The sequence below is a fragment of the Erythrolamprus reginae genome, chromosome 2 (assembly GCF_031021105.1).
Source record: "Erythrolamprus reginae isolate rEryReg1 chromosome 2, rEryReg1.hap1, whole genome shotgun sequence".
NCBI classification, from domain to species: Eukaryota; Metazoa; Chordata; class Lepidosauria; order Squamata; family Dipsadidae; genus Erythrolamprus; species Erythrolamprus reginae.
This window is the reverse complement of record NC_091951.1, coordinates 272,199,409-272,219,950: the sequence shown is the minus strand read 5'-3', so window position 1 is coordinate 272,219,950 and position 20,542 is coordinate 272,199,409. Positions and strand designations below refer to the sequence as shown.

The 20,542-nt window shown below is 41.1% G+C and overlaps 2 protein-coding genes across 2 annotated transcripts in view; one reads left to right on the top strand and one right to left on the bottom strand.

Annotated features, from left to right (window-relative positions):
- Positions 1–968: 968 nt before the first annotated feature.
- TMEM252 (transmembrane protein 252) lies at positions 969–9,212 on the top strand. Its single transcript, XM_070742632.1, has 2 exons — positions 969–1,264; positions 8,869–9,212. The coding sequence occupies exons 1-2, from the start codon at positions 987–989 to the stop codon at positions 9,125–9,127; spliced, it is 537 nt and encodes a 178-aa protein (XP_070598733.1). The 5' UTR covers positions 969–986; the 3' UTR covers positions 9,128–9,212.
- A 7,076-nt stretch (positions 9,213–16,288) lies between these two features.
- The window catches only part of PGM5 (phosphoglucomutase 5), a 57,056-nt gene continuing 52,802 nt past the window's right edge, over positions 16,289–20,542 (bottom strand). The window contains exon 11 of the mRNA XM_070742631.1: positions 16,289–17,998. Within this exon, the coding sequence (XP_070598732.1) occupies positions 17,909–17,998 (90 nt within the window). The 3' untranslated portion in view covers positions 16,289–17,908. The remainder of the gene's footprint in view (positions 17,999–20,542) is intronic.

Genomic DNA, 20,542 nt, shown 5'->3' with positions numbered 1-20,542 from the left:
GAAAGGTGCTTTCAGATAAGATTATGTGATGCTCCTATCCTGTTTCCTTCTTGGTTATTATAGAGATGGAGATTTCATTTGGAATCCACTTATTATTCCCCCTTACCTCCTTGTTTGCTTGTTATAATATTGAATGATTGTGCAATGCCTTTCATTTTATACTTGTAGGATCTATCATAACACTTGCAGAAATCTTTGTTCTTCTCTCTGTCCTTTGCCATTATTTCCAGCCAAATTTCATTTATGCTTGGTACCCTAATACAGGGTCTCAAGCTTTGGCAACTTTACAACTTGTGGACTTCAAGTCCCAGAATTCTGGCTGAGGAATTCTGGGAGTTGAAGTCCGCAAGTCGTAAAGTTGCCAAGGTTGGAGACCCCTGCCCTAAAAGGTGCTGTGGGAATTAGTGGGAAGATCTCCCTCTAGAGCAAACTGGCCCTGCATTTAAGCTGCACTATAGAAACATCAAGATGTAGTTTGCATGATGGTGGAACTGCTTATGAGCCATGGGACTGATGCTGAATATGTTAAAATAAGGAAGGATCAATCATGGACAATCTAAATAGCTTCCACTTTCAAATCAATACATATAACCAAACATGAACAATTAAACTTTCTTGTTAATTTGAACAGAGCATTAAGGTTCACATGTTGTTGCTTTTTAAAAAAACTTATTTTTAATAAGTCAATAACCACTTTATACCTTTAGAACAAATTGGTTGAAGGAAGGCTGAGAAGAATCCTGTAGGTAGGGCAGCAAGGGTTTGCTGAGTTTATGTTGGCAATTAAACAATACAGGAAGTGTTTTTGTCTCTTCTTTGGCAATGTTTTGATTATAAGTTAATCTCCTGAGATACTATGACTGCTTTAAATGGTTAATGGGTACCTTAACAGGTGTCCAAAGGACAATCAGTCTCTGATCATATAAACGCTGTGCGGAGAGGAGGAGAAATTGTTCAACCAGAGCATGCTGAGACTAAGAGCAAGGATGTCCAAGAACCTCTTCTCATTTGTCCGCTTGTTTGTGCTGTTACTTGGCTTGGTAACTGTTTGTTTAGGAGCCTTTTGCATCTCTACGAGTGTCTCTGCGTGTACGTGCAACAGTTTGCCGCTTGCGTATTTTCTTCTACCATTAGGATTCTTTCTTCTCATCGCTGGGATCTCCTGGAGCACCTATCATGAAGCCAGCAAGCACAACAGCTTGTTCCACAGCATTATACAGGGGATTCCTAGACTTCAAGAGAGTCACATCACGACCATAGATCGGTATGTGTTGACTATTTCAGGCCATCGGCTGGCCCTGATGTACACTTTTTTCCCATCTTAATTCTCTGCTCTGAATTTGCTTCATTTAAGTTCTTGTATTTTTTCTTCATGCTAATGACTCACTAATTATACATGCTATGAACACAGCTCTTTCTTAAATGGAACCCCGTCAAGTTAATTATCTCAAGGTATGTGTTGCTTCAGTTCTAGCTGCCTTTTGATAATATCCAAGCAATTGTTCATTATTTTCCCCCAGCCACTTGTAAAGGGAATTTTCTTTACATATAATTGCTCAACATTATATTTTAAAATACCCCCAGTTTTCATTCATTTACTTTTATCTCATGATCTAGTAAAAAAAGTTTATCAACTTTTATAACCATACTGAAAGCCAATCGTGTGTAGCATTAAGGCATCAGGATATAAATGGAGAGAGTGTTGGAGTGGAACACATATATATGTAACTGGTTGGTTTCCTACTTAACATTTAATGTTCGCACTTTGTTCTCCCTAAGGACTGGGACCCATAGCAATCTGGGAAAACTACCACCTACCTGCTTCTTCTAAGGGAGACTTGGATTAAATTAGTTTTGTTAAGTCCCACTGAAATAAACTAAGCCATTTGAAGCTTAAATCCCATTGATTTAGTAGGTATTAAGGATAAGTGACTTAGTCTGAATCTAACCAAATAGGTTCCACAACTTTTCTCCTGTTCGTCAATAGCATTTTCATTCCCTTGTTTCCCTCATTAGCTCTTCCTATTTCTATATTATACGTAAGAACATAAGAACATAAGAACATAAGAAGAGCCATGCTGAATCAGGCCAAAGCCTATCGAATCCAGCATTCTGTGTCACAATGGCCCACCAATTGTACATGGGGATCTTGAGCCGAAAGAGAAGGCAAGACCCTCCCTTTCCCTTGACCCCCAACAAATGGTACTCAAGGGAATCCTGCCTGCCTCAACCAACATAGAGGCGGCATATGGACATCCATTTCAATAACCACCGATACACGTGGCATCCATGAAACTGTCTAATCCTGCCTTGACGCTATCAAGGCTGACAGCTGTCATGACCTCTTCTGGAAGTGAATTCCATAAACCAACGACCCTCTGGGTGAAAAAATATTTCCCTTTATTTGTCCTCGCTTTCTTACCTATGAGCTTTAGGAAGTGCCCCCTTGTCCTAGTATTGTGTGATAGAGAAAAGATTTTTTCTCTATCCACCTTTTCTATCCCATGCATGATTTTATACACTTTGATCAAGTCATTCCTTAAATGCCGTCTTTAAGGCTGAAGAAGTATTTTATATTATAAAATATTATAATTCATATTTTAAATCTCTATGCCTCCCTCTATGTGTAATTGGATGATAGTACTGTACTCACTTTTCCTTAGCCTTAAATTCTCTACATATGACAGTGCCATGATCCAACCCATCTAGAGAGAACTAGATTAAGAGTGGGCGATTTGTTCTGTATTCTTTATATTTCTAAAACTAATTTGATCCTTAACAAACCACTTACTAGATTTTATTGACCATTCTAGATCACATGCAGTACAGGGCTGGGTTCCACTTACCTTCGCCACAGGTTCGCACTGTGACATTGTACAGGTGTGCATCCCATCATGCATTTCTCCTTCCGTACTCACTAGTCCGATAGAGGCCGAAACACAGCTGAGGAGCCGTTCAGCTGTGCTTCGGGTGAAGAAATAAAGCTCAGGACTAGCCTGCGGGCGGGCGGAAGGGCTTTTTTTTCAAGTGGAAGAAGAAGAAAAGCCATACGAAGATGAGGAAATTCGTCAAAAATTCTAAAAAATATATAGCGGCGCCCATGGACCGGCACTGACAGAAACGAATCCATGACACCATTGTCACATCACCAGCAGGTGGCTAACGGTTCGAGTGATCTAGTCTAAACTGGAAGGAACCCACCCCTGACGTGTGCAAAAAGGGTGGGTGTGCTAGCATGTGTGCACGCAAGGCCATAACTCTTCCCTCCCCCCCACATGTGAACCCTCCCTGCCCTGCCCCTCCACATGCACACAATCCCATCCCCATCCCTGTGCATTTGCACAGGCCTCACTGAAGCCTAGGATGGTTTAAAAAAATGGCTAAACGGGCAAACCGGAAATTCATAAAAACGGGCTTCCAGTTTGCCTATTGTGCTGTTTTTTGCACTGCAGAGGGTTCAGGGAAGCTTCCTGAAGCCCAAGAGTGTGAAAAACAGCACAACGGATAAACTGGAAGTTCAGAAAATGCACTTCCGTTTTTCCCATTGTGCTGTTTTTCGCCCTCTGGAGGGTTCAGGAAAGCTTCCTGAAGCCCTAGAGCAGTGAGGGCAAATCTTTTTTCCCTCAGGTGCCAAAAGAGTGTGGGCATGGACCATCATGCATGTGCGAATGCCCACAACCATAATTCAATGCCTGGGGAGGGCAAAAACAGCTTCCCCTGCCCCCAGTGGCCCTCTGGAGGCCGGAAATGGCCTGTTTCCCAACTTCTGGTGGGCCCAATAGGCTTGTGTTTTGCCCTCCCCAGGCTCCAAACACTTCCCTGGAGCTGGGGGAGGGTAAAAATGCCCTCCCCTAGCCCCGGAGGCTCTCTGAAAGCTAAAAACACCCTCCCAGAGCATCTGTACAAGCCAAAAAAATCAGCTGGCTGGCACACACGCATGTTGGAACTGAACTAGGGCAGTGGCTCGCGTGCCAGCAGATATGGCTCTGCATGCCACCTGTGGCACCTGTGTCATAGGTTCGCCATCACTGCCTTAGAGTGTGAAAAACAGCACAACAGGGAAACCAGAAGTGTGTTTTTCTGAACTTCTGGTTTGTCCAAAATGTGGGTTTTTTGTACTCCAGGGCTTCAGGAAAGCTTCCTTGAAACATCTGAAGGGTAAAGTGGCCTTCCCCAAGGCCAAAAACAGCTGGTCAGTGCACATGCATGCACGCTGAAGCTGACATAGGCCACATTTTGTTGTGTGCCCTCCGATATGGCTCCATGTACCATCTATGGCACACGTGCCATAAGTTCATCATCACGGCAATAGTCTATCAAGCAAAAATCCAGTTTATTGCTAGACATGGATGAAGCAAAACTAGATTCAGTTTCCTGCTTAGCCACCAGAGGGCCATCTGTTCTCAACCTGGATCAGTGCTTGTCAACCGTGTCAACTTTCTGATGTGTGGACTTCAACTCCCAGAATTCCCCAGCCAGAATTCTGGGAGTTGAAGTTGAACACATGTTTTAAGGTTGCTAAGGTTGTGAAACATTGACATAGGCTATTCCTTCCAGTGGCTTTGAGCACGCTCAGTTACAAACTTTTCAAGAAGAGCAGCACAACAATACTTTAGCTATACAGTACACCTTCTAAAGCAGGGGTCTCCAACCGCCGGTCCGCGGACCGGGACCGGGCCGCTGGGGGTTTTCAGCCGGTCCGCGGCGCCAGGGCCCCCTCGGCCTTTCCGCGCTGCCCACCGCCCGCCCGATTTGCCCCCTCTGCTCCTCTGCCACCTCCTGCCTTTCACCGCAGCTCCTCCCGCACCCGGAACGCACGCCCTGCCCGCCTCACATTTGCCGAGAGGACTTTCGCCCCGGGCTCTCAGCAAGGGGGCTGCATGAGAGGCGGGGCCGGCGGAAGGTGATATTCAATGTCGGGGGCGCACGGGCGGTTTTGCGCGCGCTCCCTATCTCCCTGCTAGCCCACTCGGAATACTGTATTCAAAATAAGAAAAGCCTTCGCCGGCAAAGGCTTTTCTTATTTTGAATACGTATTCCGAGTGGGCTAGCAGGGAGATAGGGAGCGCGCGCAAAACCGCCCGTGCGCCCCCGACATTGAATATCACCTTCCGCCGGCCCCGCCTCTCATGCAAACCCCCTTGCTGAGAGCCCGGGGCGAAAGTCCTCTCGGCAAATGTGAGGCGGGCAGGGCGTGCGCGCGTCACCGCTGAGAAGAACGGAGAGAGAACGAGAGTGAGTGAAAGCAACAGACAGCAAGATAGAGAGAAAGTGAGAAAGAGAGAGTGAGAGAAAGGGGGGGAGAGAAAGAGATAGCAAGAGAGAGAGAACAAGAGAGAGAAAGAGCGTGAGAAACAAAACAAGAGAGAAAGAGTGAGAGAGAGAGAAAGCAAAAGAGACAGAAAGAAAACAAGAGAGAGAAAGTGAGAAGAAGAGAGAGAAAGAGGGGGAGAGAGAGAGAAAGAGAGAGGGGGGAGAGAGAGAAAGAGAGGGAAAGGGGGGAGAGATAGCAAGAGAGGGAGAGAGAAAGAGAGAGGGAAAGGGGGAGAGAGGGGGGAGAGAAAGAGGAGATAAAGGAAGAGGAGAGAGAGAAAGGAAGAGAAAGAAAGAAAGAGGGATAGAAAGAGAGAGAGAGTGAGAGATGCTCAGTGAGCCTTTCTTTGAAGTTGCCTTTCTTTCTTTCTTTCTTTCTTTCTCTTTCTTTCTTTCTTTCTTGCTCTTTTTCTTTCTCTCTTTTACCTTTCCTTCCTCTATTTCTTTTCTTTCTCCTTCCTACCTTCTTCCCTCCCTCCCTCCAGTCCTTCCTCTCTTACTCTCCCCTTTCATAAGTTTCCTTGCTTCCTTCCTCTGTTCCTGTCCCCTCTTTCCTTCTTTCTTCCTTCCTTCCTTCCTTTCCTCCCTTCCTTTCCTCCCTCCATTTCTTGCTTTCCTTTTCCTTCCTCCCTTCTTTCCTCCCTCATTCCCTTCTTTCACTCCTTCCTCTCTTACTCTCCCCTTTCACACCTTTCTTTGCTTCTTTGCACCCTTCTTCTGTTCCTGTACCTTCCCTCTTTCCTTCCTTCCTTCCCACCCTCCGTCCATTCATTCACCCATTCCTCTCTTGATCGCCCCTTTTACGGCGCCGCTGACAGCTAGCTCCCCCCCCCCCACCGGGCCATGGAAAACTGGTCTAGCTGAAAGCCGGTCCCTGGTGCAAAAAAGGTTGGGGACCTCTGTTCTAAAGAAAGTAATGTGTATCTTTGTCCAAATTTCTATGGGGTCATTTGAAACCATGTTAGAAAAATGCACTGTCACAAACTATTACTATCCTGATAACAAGTCTCAGACATTATATATTCTGAATTCAAATAAGGATCTTTAAGAATACTGTACAGGGCAAGCCTCAGTCCTTTAGGTATTTGTGGCTCTACAATATTTCCCCAAAAAGTCAAGAACCCATTCCTTTTAAAAATCAGCTGATAGTTTCAACCACGTTCAGTACATGTTGAAGTGGTATGCAGTTGCCTGCTTATTTTCAGTTTAAAATTCTCACCATCATTTTCTGGGCCATTCTGCAACAAAAACCTGAGACATTCACAATATATTTCTCTTAAAGTCAAGTGGGCCTTCAGACTGGCAAGCCTTGTTAAAAGGCTACAGATACAAAAGTCAGTTCTTATTCTGTTATGGTAACAGTGCCATAAACACTCACAATCGGCAAAGCAACAGCTCTATAAATATGACAGAGTGCAAACCTTGCTTAGATAACCAGAAGAAATGTCCCACTTTGGAAGACACCACAGCTACATTAGGAAGTAAATTTAGGAACACTTTTAGACAGAATACACGTATGCAATTTTTGTTCAAAATACCAAGGGACATAATGGAAGACTGGCACATAAATTATTCTGTATTATTCAAGTTCACTTTTCCTTGGATGTGCTGTAATATTTCCATTACAGAATAGACAGTTCTCCACAATTGAGCCCTGTTTCACTAAATGAAACAGTTAAGTGAGTTTTGCTCCATTTTATGACCTTTCTTGCCACAATTGTTAAGTGAATCACCTCAGTTGTCAAGTTAGTGACATGGTTGTTAAGTAAATCTGTGTTCCCCATTAATTTTGCTTGTCAGAAAGGGACACTGGGACAGAGATAAATAGGAATGAGTTGCCAAGCATATGAATTTTGATCATGGGGATACTGCAACAGTAATAAGTGTGAAAAAAATACCTTTTTCAGTGCTGTTGTAACTTTGAACAGTCACTAAATGTTCAGTTGAGTTCCTGAAAGGAAAAATGTGGTTAAAAAGGAAGCCATTTGCCTTCTGAGGTGAGACTGGCTCCCATTTGCTGAGCCTTAAGACCTGGCTCCAATGGAGGAGCTCCTTATTGGAAGTGGTTGACCAATTAAAACAATGCTACATCTCCATGTTCCCCCTAATCAGCAAGTGGCATATATGGCTCCCTCCTTTCCCATCTGGTGTTGATGCTTTTATTTTTAATGCTTTTATTTATGTGTTGCTATGATGGTTGATTATAATGTTTTTAATGAGTCTTTATGGGGTTTTTTTCTTTAAGCCATCCAGAGCCATTGACAAGATGTCTGGTAAATAATAAACAACCAACCAACAGGGTGTCCAGCAAACCTGGAAAAGAGGGAAATATCAGGGAATTCATGAAAAAAATTGAATAAATCGGGGGGGGGGGGGAACCAAGCTGTAATAAAATAGAAACATAGAAGATTGATGGCAGAAAAAGACCTCATGGTCCATCTAGTTTAAGTTAAGGAAAAATCATGTAAAAAAAAAAAGGATTGCGCTGCCTGGCAGAGTCAAGCAAAAATGAGCATAACGGTGGCAACAACTTGCTTCCTCAGCTACCAATACTATGACCGCACCTTACAGGGAAATGTCAGGGAAATATCGGGGAATTTCAAAATACTTTACCCGTGGATGCAACAAGCAAGCAAGTAAACAAACAAATAAGCTGTGATGCTTGTAAGGGAAAATAACCCTCCAAACCTCCCAATTTTCTCAGAACGTCACTGTTTGAAAGCTTTTTTTTGTTCTTAAGGTAATGAAATGATTCAGAGGGTCATTTCCCCCCCTGAAGTAGAAAGAGAAAGGTGATTGTAAAGAGTAAAAGAAAAAAAGCCCAGTATTGTATAATTTATAAACCAATACAGTGATCCCTCGAGTATCGTGAGGGTTACGTTCCAAGACCCCTCGCGATACTCGATTTTTCGCAATATAGTGGTGCGGAAGTAAAAACACCATCTGCGCATGCGCGCCCTTTTTCCATGGCCGCGCATGCGCAGATGGTGTTTTTACTTCCGCACCTGGGAAGACCCAGGGAAGGTTCCTTCCGCCGCCCAGCAGCTGATCTGCTCGGCAGCGCCGCAGCAGCGAGGAGCTGAAGATTGGGGTTTCCCCGCCGCCCACGCAAAGGGGAAACCCTGATCTTCGGCTCCTCGCTGCTGCCGCGCCCGCCGCTTGTCCGCCGCCTGCCTGCCCGCCGCTTGTCCGCCCGCCGTTTGTCCGCCGCTTGTCCGCCCGCCGCTTGTCCGCCGCCTGCCTGCCCGCCTGCCCGCCGCTCGGTGCACGAGAGAGGGAAAGTGAGAAAAAGAGGGAGAGCAAGAGGGGGAGAGATAGAGAAAGAGAGAGAAGGAAAGAAAGAAAGAGATGAGAAAGGAAGGAAGAGAGTGAGAGAGAGGAAGAAAGAGAGAGAGAGAAGAGTGGAGTATTTTTTAATTAATATTTTCTGAAAAATCGCGATATAGCGTTTCATGAAGATCGAGATCGCGAAACTCGAGGGATCACTGTATAGGATAATTTTTAATACTGCCCTATTAAATAATGTGTGTTTTCTGTCTTGGCTGTCTTTTGCAGGCCTGATTTCTACCCGCCTTCATACGAAGACAGCACCGCCCTAGGAAAGCAGACTTTCTCACCACCGGCCTGCTCACTGGAGCCAAAGAGCTATGCTTATAACATACCTCCACCTTTATACACAGAAAGCCGTTTTGAATTCATTGAGGAAACTGATGCTGAGGGACAGCAGCCACCTTCCTATGAAGCCTCTGTGCAGCAACGAGCCACCTTGAACGACGCAACATTTGGAGAGGCTTCTCACACACCTCAGCCATAGAGCCATGGGCTGCTCAAGAACTGGAGAAGATAAGCCATATCTGTTCTTCTGGGACACAGACCATGTTTAGGCATTGGGTGTAAAGCCTTGGTGAGGAGGTGCAGAAAGGACAGTGCAGTTCCATCACCAGGCGCTGGGCACAGATGAGGGAGCATTCAGTCAGTGGCTGGCAATTACTGGGCACTGGGCACAGAGGAGGGAGCATTCAGTAAGGTTGTGTCAGAAATAACATGGTCTTTGTGACCAGGAATAAGCCACTAGTGTTGCTGGTTTTAGGAATGACAATGAATTCAGCCCAACGTTGTTGGCTGATGGATGGAAACAACTGGGTCTTCTTGAAGATCTTCTATGATAGTTGTATTCTGCCTCTATTAAGCAATGCTTGCAATAGACTGCACCATCTTCTGAATAGCATGCATGGGAAGAGGCAATGAGTAAATGAAGAAATTTCAAGCTTCAACTTAATGATGAACATGGAAAAATAATAGATACAACAAAGCGAAGTCAACTACATCAACTTTCGTCAACTCAATGCATGTCACGTGTGTTTGACTTCAATTTTCATTCTCTGTCAGACGTGCACAATCGTTTGGGAACTGAAGTGCAACACATCAATAGAGCACCAGACTGGAGAAGGTTATGTTACTGTAAATATCCTATTCTTGGCATTCATAAGGGAGATGAAAGGCACTTTCCAAAATTAAACTCCTAAGCTCTTTTACTGTTCTGCAAGCTTTCCTCTGTACCAAGAGGTGAAGGAGTCCAGCTGAAATGACCAAAGACTAGGACTTGATTGACCAGCACAAATTCTACAGTTTAAGTTAAAAAAACAACAACATGCAACCCTTTGATTTAAACTTTTACCATTTCATTGAAATTGGATTTAAATCTTATCTGAGTTGCAGGTTGGCCTTGCTTTGTGTTTTTCCCCACGTTTGAATTATTGTGGTATTATTGTGCAATATCTGGGATACAGGAAACTAAGTTACAATGGCGCCCGCAGTCACATAAAAATATGAAGACAAAGCATACCTTGAATAAAATAGATTGTGCTCTTAATTAAATATTTATTCTTTCTAAAAAGAGTAATTGTATCAATATTGCAATTAATTATTTTTCATTATGTATTTAATCAACTCAACTTCTCAATACTGTTGAGGGGAGGGAGTCTCTGAGCACAATACAGAAAACCCATTGAAAAAATAGCCAACTTAGTGTTAAGAGTTTTAGATAATTGCAGTAAATATAATTAGCATTGGAATGTCTTCCATACATATAATTTTTAAAAAATATCTTGGAATTTTAGCATCAATTCTTTTTATTATCCATTAGCATTACAAGCTGAAATCTAATGAAGTATTTAGTAGTTGACATTTCTTGGTTATAGTAACTTTTAATATTGTGTTCTGGGGGCTAACCAGTTTACATTGTTTAATGCTGCATTGTACTTTTCTTGTAATAAAGTTTTGTAATGAAATACATTCTGAGAAACAATCATCAATTATTGACGGGGAGAATAAATGTGCATTTGTTTCAATCATACAAACAAGGAAGAAGGAAGTAAGGCTTTTGGTAACCTATTGTTCTAATTCCTCCATTGCTCCTTTGTACAGTACAACAATCAAATCTTGAGCTTGTTTATAGCAAGGTTAACCCACTATTCTGTACTGAATTCCAAAATGAGGACATTTCTGTAGGTCAGAAAACAAAACCCCAATTTTCAATTCATGGTAAATGCAAAGGTATCCGCCTATCAGGATTTAAAGGAAAAAAACTAATACCCTAGGGCAGGGGTAAGCAAAGTTGGCTCTTCTATGACATGTGTACTTCGACTACCAGAATTCCTGAGCTAGCAAGATTGACTCAGAAATTCTGGGAGTTGAAGTCCACAAGTCATAGAAGAGCCAACTTTGCCTACTCCTTCCCTAGGGCACTGTCTTATGTTTAGGGTAATCCACATAAAGTAATTTTATGAATCTGTATTCAATATTAACTTAGCTCTTATTTACATAACAAGTTTAAGATGGTACACTACTTCTTTTAATGAAGTGATTTATCACATGTGAAGGATATTAAACAAATATTATTTCTGCAATAGTGAAAAGAACTCTTGTTCTGTGATCTACAATATCCGTCAGGGGACAACAAATACAACCATGGAGCTGGAAATAATGTCTTGGGGAGAGAAATTAAGGAAACTGGAAAATAGAAAACTAAGGAAAATGGTGAACTTTAGAATGGGAGAAAAAAACTGAATTGAGCTTAACATAACAATAGAGTGGAAAGGGACCTTGGAGGTTTTTTTAATCCAACTTTCTGCTCAAGCAGGAAACCTTAAAGCCGTGATGGTGAACCTATGGCACACGTGTCAGAGATGACATGCAGCGCCCTCTCTGGGGACATGCAAGCCCTCGACCCAGTTCAGCTCTGCCACACATGCTTCCCACCGACCAGCTGATCTTTGGGTCTCTGCCACACGTGTGGAGTGTGTGCAGGGCCCCCCATGTGCGGGGCTGGGGTTCATGTGCAGGGGTGGGATTCAGGGACCCCCGCATGCATGCACGTAGGGGTCAATAAGCACATTGCATTTTGGGGGTTCGGTCACACAAGATGCATTCATGCAGTTTGGACACTCAGTCCAGAAAAGGTTAGTCACCACTGCCCTAAAACATTCTGGACAAATGGCTGTCTAATCTCTTTTTAAAAAAAACCTCCAGTGATGGAGCATCCACAACTTCTGGAAACTAGATATTCCCAATTACTGCAACGACTGTAGTCACTCCCAATCATCTCTGTTTTTCTTCTCTGCCCTCTTTCTAGAGTCTCCACACCTTCTTTACATCATAGCAACCAAAGTTGACTCATGGACAAAGTCGTCGTAGTTTTCTTGGCAGCAAATCAGAAGTAGTTTTCTTCTGTTTTCAGGATGGTTTTGCAATTTCACAATGTAGACTAAGAAACTGCTTCCATCTGCTGATAGGGAAGCCATGTGTTTGTAATAAAATAAAAACAAAAGTTAAAACATCTCCAATCCTTTCCCCTGATTGGCTCTATTCAGTATCAACGACTTCAAAACCCATGACAATATGTATACATTTTAATTCAGAAGTTTTATTTCAATTTATGAAGATCTCTTAAATTGTGCTCAGCTTTTTTGTTATTGTTGTTAGTTGCGAAGTTGTGTCTGACCTATCATGACCCCATAGACAATCTTCCTCTAGGCCAGGGATAGGCAAAGTTGGCTCTTCCATGACATGTGGACTTCCACTCCCAGAATTCCTGAGCTAGCATGATTGGCTCAGGGGATCTGGGAGTTGAAGTCCACAAGTCATAGAAAAGCCAACTTTGCCTACGCCTGTTCTAGGCTGTCCTGTCCTCTACTATCCCCCAGAGTCTGTTTAAGCTCTCACTGATTGTTTCAGTGACTCCATCCAGCCACCTCATTCTCTGTCATCCCCTTCTTCTTTTGCCATCAATCTTTCTCAGCATTGGGCTCTTGTCCAGTGAGTCCTTCCTTCTCATTGGGTGGCCAAAGTATTTGAGTTTCATCTCAGGATCTGGACTTCTAACGAGCAGTCAGGGTTGATCTCCTCTAGGACTGACTTGTTTGTTCACCTTGCAGTCCAAGGGACTCACAGGAGTCTTCTCCAGCGCCAAAGTTCAAAGGCCTCAATGGCGCTCAGCCTTTCTTATGATCCAACTTTCAAAGCCACACATTGCAACTAGGAAAACCTTGACTATACCGACTTTTGTTGGCAGAATCATGTCTCTGCTTTTTAGTTCCTCCTCAGGAGAAAGCGTCATTCAATTTCTTGGCTGCAGTCCCCCTTTGTGATGATCTTGAAGCTCAGGAAATAAAATCTGTCACTACTTCCATCTCTTCCCCATCTATATGCCACGAATTGAGAGGGCCGGGTGCCATGATCTTAGTTTTCTTAACGTTGAGTTTCAAGCCAGCTTTTGCATTCTCCTCCTTCACTCACATCAAGAGGCTCTTTAGTTCCTCTTCACTTTCTGCCATTAGAGTGGTATCGTCTGCATATCTGAGGTTGTTGATATTTCTCCCAGCAATCTTAATTCCAGTTTGAGATTCATCTATCCCCGCCTTTCCCATGGTGTGCTCTGTATATAAGTTAAATAGGCAGGGCGACAGCACACAGATCTGCTTTTAGCTCGCTCCATATACAGTAAATCCTCCAGCAAATCTTTATACCTCTTTTGAAAGGCCAGCACAAAATAAACCAAACAAGGTATTTGTTGTGGGCAGCCAAAAGATTATATACTGTGTAATGTTATATAAAACAGAACCGAAGTATTTGACTTACAAAAAAAATATGTTTAATAATACTGCAATAAAACACTGTGCAAAGATAAATCAGTCCTCATTTACCTAGGCGCAGGTTTTTTTTAAAAAAAACTGTGGCGTTGGAGCAAGCTGTGTTCCATCAGCGATTTCATGCAAGGCAAATAGGACACAGTAGTTTATTTAATGTCATAGTAAGTTTTGACAAATATCAAAGGTTCCAAGTCAGCTACTTAAAACATTGCAGCATTCAAGACTGCACTAGAAGCCTCCGCAGTTACCAGGCTATGAACATTTCAGAGTTCACAAAAGCCTTGTAACGATACAGTCACACCTTAGTTTTCCAAGAAGAAAAAAATATTTGAGTTAGTGACCTTTAGAAGTTTTATGTCACAGTTTTGTGCTATGGATGGAGACATGTTTATATATATATATTTAGCAGGGTTATCCAAACCTGGCAACTTTTAAGACTTATGGACTTCAACTCCTAGAATTCCCCAGTCAGCATTCTAGGAGTTGAAGTCCATAAATCTTAAAGTTGCTATCACCAAAATTGGGTACCTTTATTTTACGAATTCAAAAAACATTTTCCGTATCCCAGCATTCACTGAGCAAACCTCCTTCCTCTGCCATATTCCCCTTTTAGTAAGACATTGGGAAAGCTTTTCACTAAGTGAACTAGGCAAATATTTCTAAAACTTCTATTACACTTCTGCTAACAATATAGATGTTGTTTTAGTTGGGAAAATTTCTCTCTTCAGCTCCATACACTTCCATGCACCCCAAAGCCTTGTCTCTTGGCTAAAATAACTGCTAGGAAAACAGAATTGTAATTCCTTTGTCCAGAGTTGTGCAAAACAGTACATTTTAATTCTAATGTTTCCACTGTCTTCCCGCTTTCCTTTTTTAAACTCTCTTCTACCATTTGAGGTTTTAGAGAAAGGAGTGTCCAACTTTGGCTACTTTAAAACATGTGGATTTCAACTCATAAAATTCCCTAGCCAGCATGGGGAATTTTGGGAATTGAAGTCTACAAGTCTTAAAGTTTCCAAGGTTGGGCACCCTTGTTTTAGATTTTCTTCTGCTTTAGTTTGAAAAGATCCAAAATTCCATTTTCAAAGTTGAGGAAATTATCTGCTGTAGGGGGAGTGATAGTTCTTTAAAAATTGTTTCTGATTTAATGTTTTAGAAATATTGATAAGGACTATATAAGAGCAGGAATCTTACACTTCCAACATACTACAACATTTAAATATTTTTATGTTACGCGAGGATGGATTCAGTAGCAGAATCCTAGTTGTCGAGTCATATTTTCATACAAAAGAATTAAACTCCACTATGGATTTCCAACTACGGTATGTGAGGGCATATGGTCCTTAAAAGACAGATTATGTTGCCTATGTCACTAAATGTGATATTCAATTGCAAACAGCACTTTCAACTTTCTGAATTATGATTATAAATCAGTGTATGACAATGGAACACACCACTCAGATCCATTTTCTTCACCTCACCCAAATTCATAAGTTTGTGGAAGTGTTTTTAATAGGAAAGTGAACACAAGAACAAGGGGACACAATCTGAAGTTAGTTGGGTGAAAGATCAAAAGCAACATGAGAAAATATTATTTTACTGAAAGAGTAGTAGATCCTTGGAACAAACTTCCAGCAGACGTGGTAGATAAATCCACAGTAACTGAATTTAAACATGCCTGGGATAAACATATATCCATCCTAAGATAAAATACAGAAAATAGTATAAGGGCAGACTAGATGGACCATGAGGTCTTTTTCTGCCGTCAGACTTCTATGTTTCTTGGTTCTCTCTGTTTGCTTGCAGATATTTCATTACCCAAATAGATAACATTTTCAGGTATGCTTTGAGAACCCCCAAATCATACTCCTGGATGCCCCCCCCCCCCAAGGAGTCTCCATGCGGCCCATTTTGGATGTGGGTAAGTTCAGGGCACACATGGATGCTCGAGAGGGTGAAAAATGGGCCTAATGGAAGTTTGGGAAAAGGGCCTCCTGAGCCCAGGGAGGCTGTTTTTGCCCTTCCAGAAGCTCAAGGAAAGCCTCTGGACCTGGGGAGGGCAAAAATGTCCCCCCTCCTGGTGCAGGAGGTCAACTAGGCCATGCAACTGGATAGAGAACCTGTTGCTAAGATTTTTGAAGCCCACCCTGATCACATTATCATCACCATCACCATCATCAGTGAATGTGGGTTTTCAGCCCATCCATATATAGTAACTTACCCTGCCAGGCTTGGTGGGGATGTGGTTTTCTGCTTGGTATATACTTGATTAGGATATTGTTTTCTGCTGGTTTGTCTGGTGTTAATGCCTGCTTATCTGGGGAACTGGTTGTGGGAGGAGAATGGTTCCCTTTTTAGCTTTTTTACTGTTTCTTCTACTGTCTATGGTGTTCGGTGTTTGTTTTTTTAAAAAATCAGCTGACCCATCTGTATAAAAGTTAGAACTCTTTGTGATAATTAGCCCTTTTCAAAAGTGGAACATAAATATATCTTGAAAGGTATTTTTTAAAAAAGATTTTGAATTAAATTAATTTTAATTATGTATTTATGTATGAGACAGCGATAGTGAGAGTGAGAGGGAAATACCGTAAAGATTTACTTCTAAAAAGAGAAACTGATAACAAAAGGAGAGGAATCATTATCAAGAGAACTCCACAGTAGGAGATAAATCCAGAAATACAAGTCTTACAGCAAAAGGGTATTTTCCTTAAACTGAAGCTGCAGAGAGCTGAATCCGAATAGAAGGTGATTGAGGAAATGCTGTAAGGAGAAAAAAGCAGTCCCGTTTTTAATCTACAAGCAGAGAGACCACACACACAAACTTGTTATGCTGGTGATGGTATTTATGAGTAACAGCAGACATGAACAAAACATGAAAGCCGTTTGCCAAACAGATTGCTGCAAGGTAACTTCTCATTTTTCCATTTAAATACGTAAGATTTAGTTACATAAAGTGTGTATAAATGTAGCAGCTGGTGCATAAAAATGTAGTCATTAGTCTTAAAACTTGAGCTGAGAAATTAGGAGTGGCAGTTGCCAGTATGCTTTGAAAAAGATAATCAGCTATCTAAAATATCAGGATAAAGCTGCAGAATTAGGCATATTTATGGAAGATTACATTGTTTTGGCACTCAGAGAGACCCAATTCCAAATAAACCTGCTGGGCTATATATTTGTAACCTCATTGATTAGAATAGCCCCACTTGCAGATTCTGCTCATGAGCTGCATCCCTTGGATTCAATGGCTATGGTCACACAGCATGAACCTACTCATCATTGACTCATAGTTTACTTAAATCCAAATTTGCAGAAATCACTGAACCATAAATTAACCACACAGATTGGCTAGTTTGTGGTTCATTGTATTACACAAATGCTTTGTCATAGCCCAAAGAAAGAACAAAGTTGCCGATACTCTAGGTCAGTGGTTCTCAACCTTTCAAATGCCACAACCCCTTAATACAGTTTCTCATGTTGTGGTGACCCCCAACCATAAGTCTAGCACCAATTTTCCCACCAGAGTTTTAAGCTGATTGGCAGGAAGGTCAGAGGGACACCCCCACGGTAAACGCCTGATTGGTCAGATTGTAAAAATATGTTCAAAGGCGCCAGAATAGAATTTTTAGTTCCTAACACCATGGGAATTTTGTCTTTTTCCATGGTCTTAGGAGACCCATATGAAACGGTCATTCGAGCCACAAAGGGGTCCCAACCGCCAGGTTGAGAACCATTGGTGTAGGTCACAGATGTCAAAACTGCGTCATCTTTTCATCATGTGATCTTTTTTCCATTTGCGGAATTAGGGTACGCATGGCCTGTATGTAACCTATCCGGCCCGTAGGCCGCCAGTTTGGCACTCCTGTTCTAGGTTGTTCTACCCTATGGGACTTGAACTATCTAAAATAAGAGCTATTATATTTTAATTCAAAATCAATCCATCATAACTCCCAGATAGGTTTCGAAAATAAGGTAACCTAAGAATAATATCTTGTTTTTGAACTCTTAAAAATGTCCTTGACTAGTATAACAGTGCTTTCTTTTTAAAATTATGATGGGAAATTAATAAAACACTATTATTTTTTTTAAAAACCTATGTTTTGCAGCCAGCTCTAGCCAAGGAAAGATGTAGCCTATTTTCACCTTGCAAATGCAAAACACAGGAATCTTTTTTTAATCATCTCTTATAAATAAATCTTGGTATTATTCAAAGAGAGACCTGGTTTTGATTATTTGCATCGCAAGAAGATGCTGAAGCTAAAAGAGACAAGTGCACATTTTTCTTAATAATGAAATTCGAAGTAAATTTTGTCCATCTACCTCCCCTCCCCCCAACTGCCCCCAAACCCTTAAACCAATATAAGGCACAAAGAACTGGTGTGTTTGAGCAATGTCTTCATTCTTCCTTGTCCTCCTGGGGAGTTTGGCCCTGAGTCAGCAATTCTCCTTCAGGTGATGACCGTAGGACCCTTACGACCTGTCCTCTCATGAATCTGAGAAATTTTCAGTGCAATGGCAATGAGTGGACTCAAAACCGCCTAGAGAAAAGAGAAAGAAAAGATGCTTTGAAGAAAACAAATGTAAGTACAGTGGTACCTCTACTTACGAACTTAATTCATTCCATGACCAGGTTCTTAAGTAGAAAAGTTTGTAAAAAGAAGCAATTTTTCCCATAGGAATCAATGTAAAAGCAAATAATGTGTGCGACTGGGGAAACCACAGGGAGGGTGGAGGCCCTGTTTCCTCCCAGGAGATTCCTAGAGAGGCCCCATGGAGGCTTCTCCCTGCCTTTTCCACCCCTATTTCCTCCCAGGAGATTCCTAGAGAGGGTCCACAGAGGTTTCTCCCCGCCTTTTCCAGCCCTGTTTCCTCCCAGGCGATTCCTAGAGAGGCCCCACAGAGGCTTCTCCCTGCCTTTTCCGGTTACAGTTTCGGAAGCTTGGGTTTGTAAGCGGAAAATGGTTCTTGAGGAGAGGCAAAAAAAATCTTGAACACCTAGTTCTTATCTAGAAAAGTTCATAAGTAGAGGCGTTTGTAGGTAGAGGTACCACTGTATGTAAATCAGTGGTTTATGTATCAAAAAGGAAGACGTTACTTAAGGCCCATCAGTATATGCATATATTAAGCCTGCTGACTCCACCAATATATTTCCATAAATTAACATGTCTCTCAAAATTCATGTTTAAAGTAGAAAAGGAATTGGATATTAAAGTGCAAAAAACAGTATGTGATTGAAACATGCATGATGTTAATTGGAAAGAAGATAGCCGAATCATTTGTTCCTGTTGAATATTTTGTCTCCTAGGCTTCCCATGGGAAGATAACACAAAGCTTTGGATAACATTTTAAAATGCCAGCTTGACAACAAAGGGTGTGCGTTTGATATTAAAAATGTGATGTTAATTAAGCTATAGCTCACTCTCTGTATTTGATCACCTCAAACCCAGGAGTGTAGATGTACAAGTATTCTTGGAACAATTATAAACAATTTGTTAACTTATCACCCTCTCTTAAAGTACAACACATTACCTCTTGTTGCCATATCTCACCTCTTATCTATAAATAAAGGACGGAAATATATGGTACAAATTTGTAAATATATAATCCAGTCAAGTACAATAAACTATATCTATAAATAGTTCCGATATTGATTCAAAATGTGCAATAATTATTTTATTATTCTGTTCACCTTTTCACCTGCAGCTACTTGAAAACCACATGATACAAATGAATTTAGCACAGTCATAGTTTCACTTGATAAAGAAATAAAATCAAATTATAAGAGGACATAGAAGTTCAAGGTTCAATTTATTATAACTATCTAATAAAAGCCATGCAAAGATTATGGCGGTTGAATAATACTATGAAAAGCAGGGGCACTTTTTCAACTAATTGTTAAAAATGAAACACGTGATTTCCAGTTCTGAAGTATTCAAACTGCTTGCTATTTCAGTTATAAAATGAAATAATGGTTTTGTTCACAAAATTACACTATTCTGCAAGCAAATATTTGGTCTAATATCTCAGCAATTTTTCAGAGTAGCCAATATTTTGTTTTGTTTCATTGATACGTTAAAATGATGGCCTAATTTGAGGAAACCCATCTCATATTTTCTGCCTCTCAGGATCAAAAATACCTAGGCGATCAGCCTATCAGGGTTCCACTTAAGATTCCTGAGTGTGTGTTAAAGGCCAGAAGTATAATTAAAAAGCCATGTTTTGTAACTGGAGGCAGATATCATAACAAGACCGGATGAAATAAGTAAATTAACTTACATCTAATCTTGGGGAAGAACTATGGGCAAAGCATTTTGCCTTAAGTGCTTTGAACCATGTACTTCCTTCAGATGGCCACATTAGTAATCTATTAATATTAATTATGTAATAAAGGGGGAGATAAAAATGTTTTATAGATGGTATTTTGCAGCAGCAAGACTGGCAAGAATGTTTAAAGATAGGTCGGATAAATGTTGGAAGTGTAATCTAACATCTTGCTCATACTACTACATGAGGTGGACATGCCCAAGAGGAAGAAAATATTGGACAAAAATACATACATGGCTGGAAAAAATGATAAATCTACACATAGACCTGAAACCAGCGATATTTTTGTTGGGCATTCTACCAGAAAAATATGATTAAAATCCTGCATACTTGATTCTGCATATATTAATGGCAACTAGAATTGCATTTTTAAATAAATAAAAATTAAAATTAATGGCAACTAGAATTGCATTTATGCAACACTGGAAAAGTGAGGAGACTTAGTCTGAGGATTTACAAAATATTAGATTGTGTAGAAATTGATAGATTGTTACTAAGGATAAAGAAGAAACTGAATATTTCTTGATATGGAACACATTTTATCAATGGTTGGATAACAGAAACAGAAGTTAGAAAGGAGGAGAAATAAAGGAAGGAAATGTATAGAGGAGAGTTGTTAAAGAAGATGATGTTAAATGTTAAGTATTAAGGTTATTATATTATAATATTCTTATATTATTAATATGACGATAATGACTAAATATAATGAAGATGTAACTGTCAACATTCCAATGAACAAACCTTTGTTACGAGTTCCA

Bases quoted from the DNA above. Each gene is read 5' to 3' on its own strand.
- TMEM252 (XM_070742632.1), top strand. From the start codon at position 987: ATGTCCAAGAACCTCTTCTCATTTGTCCGCTTGTTTGTGCTGTTACTT. The intron at 1,265-8,868 runs GTATGTGTTGAC...TGTCTTTTGCAG, and splicing joins CACATCACGACCATAGATCG to GCCTGATTTCTACCCGCCTT.